This window comes from Nicotiana tomentosiformis, chromosome 7 (assembly GCF_000390325.3).
Source record: "Nicotiana tomentosiformis chromosome 7, ASM39032v3, whole genome shotgun sequence".
Classification (NCBI taxonomy): Eukaryota; Viridiplantae; Streptophyta; class Magnoliopsida; order Solanales; family Solanaceae; genus Nicotiana; species Nicotiana tomentosiformis.
The window spans coordinates 90,568,502-90,573,375 of NC_090818.1; the positions used below are offsets into that span (position 1 = coordinate 90,568,502).

The window sequence follows — 4,874 nt, forward strand, 5'->3', positions numbered from 1 at the left end:
GCCTCCCAAGTGGTCTCTCCCACATGTTGGTTCCGCCATAACACTTTTACTGAGGCCCTCTCTTTATTCCTCAGCTTTTGAACCTGCCTATCAAGAATGGCGATCGGAATCTCCTAATAAGTCAATATTTCATTAACCTCAATAGTCTCTACCGGAAAAATGAGTGTCGGGTCTCCAAACTACCTTCTTCAACATAGATACATGAAACTCTGGGTGTAATAACAACATCTTTGGTGGTAGATCGAGCCTATAATCCACCTAACCAATTCTGTGAATGATTCTATACGACCCGATATACCTGGGACTCAATCTCCCTTTTTTCCCAAATCGCATTATACCCTTCATGGGGGAAACCTTCAAGAATACCCAATCTTCCTCTTTGAACTCCAAATCCCCGCGACACACATCCGAATGGGACTTCTGACCACTCTGAGCAGTTTTCAACCGTTCCTTAATGATATTAAACTTCTCCATAGCATGATGCACGAGGTATGGCCCTATAAACTCTTCTTCCCCAATCTCGAACAACCCAATGGTAGATCTACATCTCCTACCATATAGAGCTCGAATGGTACCACTTTAATGCTAGCATGATAACTGTTATTGTAGGCAAATTCTATGAGTGGCAAATGATCATCCCAGTTACCCTTAAAGTCAAGAACACAAGCACGCAACATATCCTCAAGCGTCTGAATAGTCCGCATTGCTTGCCCGTCTGTCTATGGATGAAAGGCTATACTAAGATTCACCTAAGTGCCCAAACCTTGCTGAAAATTCTTCCAAATATTTGCCGTGAACTGTGCCCCCCGATCAGAGATGATAGAAACTGGAGTGCCATGCAACCTGACTATTTCCTTGATATACAACTGAGCATACTATTTTGCTGTGTCGGTAGCCTTAATAGGTAAGAAGTGTGCTGATTTCATGAGTCGGTCCACAATTACCCAAATCGAGTCGAACTTGCAAGGCGGGCAAGGTAGTCCCACCACAAAGTCCATATTGACCATCTCCCACTTCCACATTGGAACTTCTATGTTCTGTGCCAACCCATCAGGCTTTTGGTGTTCGCCCTTCACTTGTTGACAATTTGGACATCTTGTGACAAAGTCTGCTACAATCCTCTTTATATCATTCCACCAATAAACTTTCTTAATATCATGGTACATCTTTGTAGAATCTGGGTGCACAAAATACCTGAAATTATGAGCCTTGGTCATGATTCTTTCCCGGAGACCATCTATATTTGGAACACATAATCGCCCTTGGTACCTTAGTGTACCATCTTCCATGCCAAGAGAAAAAGACATGGTCTTATGTTTATGAATCCCCTCATTCAACTGCACCAACAACGGATCGTCATATTGCTTCTCCTTGACTTCTACTACAAGCAATGATTCAGCCCAATTTTTCATAATCACCCCTCCTTCGCTAGAGTCTGCAAGACGAACTCCCAAACTAGCCAATTGGTGAACTTCCTTGGCCAACGGCCTTTGAAGTGCCTCCAAGTGAGCCAAACTATAGGATGATATAGGATATCAATGTCGTAGTCCTTGAGTAACTCAAGCCATCTTCTCTGCCTCAGATTCAATTCCTTCTTTTTGAAAATATATTGAAGGGTTTTATGGTCCGTGAATATATCCACATGGACCTCATACAAAAAATGACTCCAAATCGTAAGTGCAAATACCACCACCGTAATCTCTAAGTTATGTGTTGGATAGTTCTTCTTATGATTCTTGAGTTACCTAGAAGCATAAGCAATCACCTTTCCATGTTACATTTGTACACACCCTAGTCCGATTCTTGAAGCATCACAATATACCACAAACCCATATGTACCCTCCAGTAAGGTCAACACCGGTGTCGTAGTCAATCTTGTCTTCAACTCTTGGAAGCTCTTTTGGAAAGCATCTGACCAATGGAACATAACCGCCTTCTACATTAGTTTAGTCAATATAGATGCAATAGTAGAGACGTCATCCACAAACCTCCCGTAACACCCAGCTAAGCCCAAGAAACTACAAATCTCTGTTGGAGTTGTAGGTCTAGGCCAATTCTTTACAACTGCGATCTTCTGAGGATCAACCTTGATTCCTTCACGGAGACAAAATGACCCAAGAATGTGACAGATTCAAGCCAAAATTCACACTTTGAAAACTTTGCATGCAACTTGTGCTGATACAGAGTCTATATAACTGCCTTGAGATGGTCAGCATGGTCTTCTTGACTTTGCGAATATACAAGAATGTCGTCAATGAACACTATCGCAAAAGAGTTGAGGTAAGGCTTGAAGACTCGGTTCATAAGATCCATGAAATCTTTTGGGTCATTCGTTAGCCCAAAAGACATCACCAAAAATTCAAAGTGCCCATACCGGGTCTGGAAAGCTGTTTTAGGAATGTCTTTCTCCCTGATCTTCAATTGGTGATATCCCGATCTTAGTTCAATCTTGGAGAAATACTTAGCACCCTGCAATTGATCAAACAAGTTATCTATTCTTGGTAGTGGGTACTTATTCTTGATTGTAACTTTAGAAGGCGCGAGTACAATCTTAGACATAATATCTTTTGACGACATTTGAATCGATAGGTTTTGGCCATATCTCCCCATCCATTTCTGCTAGTATGTGTTCTCCTCATGTCAGCACTCGATGAACCATGTAAGGACCTTGCTAGTTATGTGAGAATTTACCCTTTGCCTCATCCTGATGTGGGAAGATTCACTTCAGAACCAGTTGCCCCGGTGTGAATTGTCTTGGTCTAACCATATTATTGAAATCCCTTGCCATTCTGTTCTAGTAAAGTTGGTTGTGACACACCACATTCATCCTGTTTCTATCGATGAGAGCCAATTGATCATATCGACTCTGTACCTATTCTGCATCACTAAGCTCAGCTTCTTGTATGATCCGTAGGGAAGGAATTTCAACCTCGGCAGGTATAATAACTTCAGTACAGTAAACCAATAGATAGGGAGTCTCCCTAGTTGATGTTCAAACTTTAGTGTGGTATCCAAGCAAAGCAGATAACTTCTCATGCCACTGTTTGTAGTTGTCCACCATCTTCCTTAGTATTTTCTTGATATTCTTATTGGCGGCTTCCACAGCTCCATTCATCTGCGGTCTGTATGCAGTGGAATTACGGTGCTTGATCTTGAATGTTTTGCACATGGCTTGCATCATATCCCTATTGAGATTGGTGGCATTATAAGTAGTAATTGACTTGGGCACCCCGAATCGGCAGACAATATGGTCTCGAACAAAATCCGCTATGACCTTCTTTGCGATGGCTTTGTAGGAGGCAACTTTGACCCATTTGTTGAAGTAATCAATGGCTACCAAGATAAATCTGTGTCTGTTGGAGGCGGCAAGCTCGATCGGGCCAATGACATCCATGCCCCAAGTAGCAAAAGGCCAAGGCGAGCTCTTCACATTGAGTTCATTGGGTGGAACCTATCTTTTGTCAGCATGTACCTGACACTGGTGAAATATTTGTACATACTTGATATTGTCAGTCTCCATTGTCATCCAGAAGTATCCTACCCTTAATATCTTCTTGGCTAAAATGAGCCTGTTCATATAGGGTCCACACATCCCGGCATGTATTTCTTCGAGCAGTCTGGATGCTTCCTTGACATTGACACATCTTAGAAATCCTAGATCAGAGTTCTTCTGTAAAAAATTCCTCCAATTCAAAAGAAATGATTATCTAACCTTCGTAATGTGTGCTTTTGAGTATGTATAGTACTTTCCGGGTATTTTTCCTTTTCCAGATACTTGCGAATCTCTATTGGTATGGGGTCAATATAATTCTTATCTGGATGTTGTATCCTGGAGGACAAGGTGGACAATGTGTCTATGAACTCATTATGAATCAGGGAACATGCTTGAATTCTATCGTTGCACATCTCTTGATCAATCCATGCACACAGTGCAAGTATGGTAGTATCTTGGTATTCTTGGTGACCCACTCTCTGAGTACCTGATGTATCAACAAGTCTGAATCTCCGATTACCAATAATTCATGGATGTTCATGTCAATGGAAAACCTAAGTCCCATAATGCAAGACTTATGTCCTGCCATATTATTCATACATGGGAACCTGAGCTTGGCAGATACCGGATAATGTTGCCGTTTTCCGATACTAGTATAGCTCCGATGCCTACTCCCTTGAAGTTTGCGGCTCTGTCGAAGAACATTCCCCAAACATTAACGATTTCTTCCCTTATGAAAGATACCTCCTCGTCAAGAAAATACGTCTTCAGTAGTTCGTATTCTCCATCCACAAGGTTCTCTGCCAATGTTTGCCCCTTGACTGCCTTATGAGTCACATAGACGATGTCAAACTCACTTAGCAATATTTGCCACTTTGCCAACTTCCCAGCAGGCATAGCTTTCTAAAACATATACTTTAAGGGGTCCATTCTTGATATGAGGTATGTGGTGTATGCATATAAATACTGCCTCAACTTCTAGGCTATCCATGTCACGGCAAAGCAGGTATGCTCTAATAGAGAATACCAAGCTTCATAGGGTGTGAAATTCTTACTCTAATAATATATGGCTTTCTCTTTCCTTCCAGTCACATCATGTTATCCCAAGACGCATCGAAATGCTCCGTCCAATATGGAAAAGTACAATAGTAGAGGTCTCCCGGGTTCTGGTGGGTCCAACACAGGAGATTTAGACAAATACTTCTTGACTTTATCGAAAGCCTTTTGAAGTTCCTCTGTCCAGCTTTTTGCAACATCCTTCCTCAACATCTTGAAGATTGGTTCACATATTACCGTCGACTGTGCTATGAACGACTGATGTAATTCAGATGGCCCAAGAAATTCATCACATACTTCTTGTTCTTTGGCGGTGGCAGATCTT

General features: G+C 41.8%; 1 protein-coding gene across 1 annotated transcript; it reads right to left on the reverse strand.

The window, feature by feature from the left end:
- Positions 1-497: 497 nt before the first annotated feature.
- On the reverse strand, positions 498-2,577 carry LOC138895987 (uncharacterized). The gene is made up of 4 exons (XM_070180756.1): positions 2,375-2,577; positions 1,830-1,911; positions 945-1,499; positions 498-647 (listed from the first exon to the last, which is right to left on the reverse strand). The coding sequence occupies exons 1-4, from the start codon at positions 2,575-2,577 to the stop codon at positions 498-500; spliced, it is 990 nt and encodes a 329-aa protein (XP_070036857.1).
- Positions 2,578-4,874: the final 2,297 nt, after the last annotated feature.

Excerpts from the sequence above, each read along its gene's own strand:
- LOC138895987 (XM_070180756.1), bottom strand. The coding sequence starts at position 2,577 with ATGTCGTCAAAAGATATTATGTCTAAGATTGTACTCGCGCCTTCTAAA. Across the intron at positions 1,912-2,374 it reads AAAACAGCTTTCCAGACCCG|ATGCTTTCCAAAAGAGCTTC; the intron begins GTATGGGCACTT and ends TCCATTGGTCAG. Across the intron at positions 648-944 it reads GCAAGTTCGACTCGATTTGG|GGTAACTGGGATGATCATTT; the intron begins GTAATTGTGGAC and ends CTTGACTTTAAG.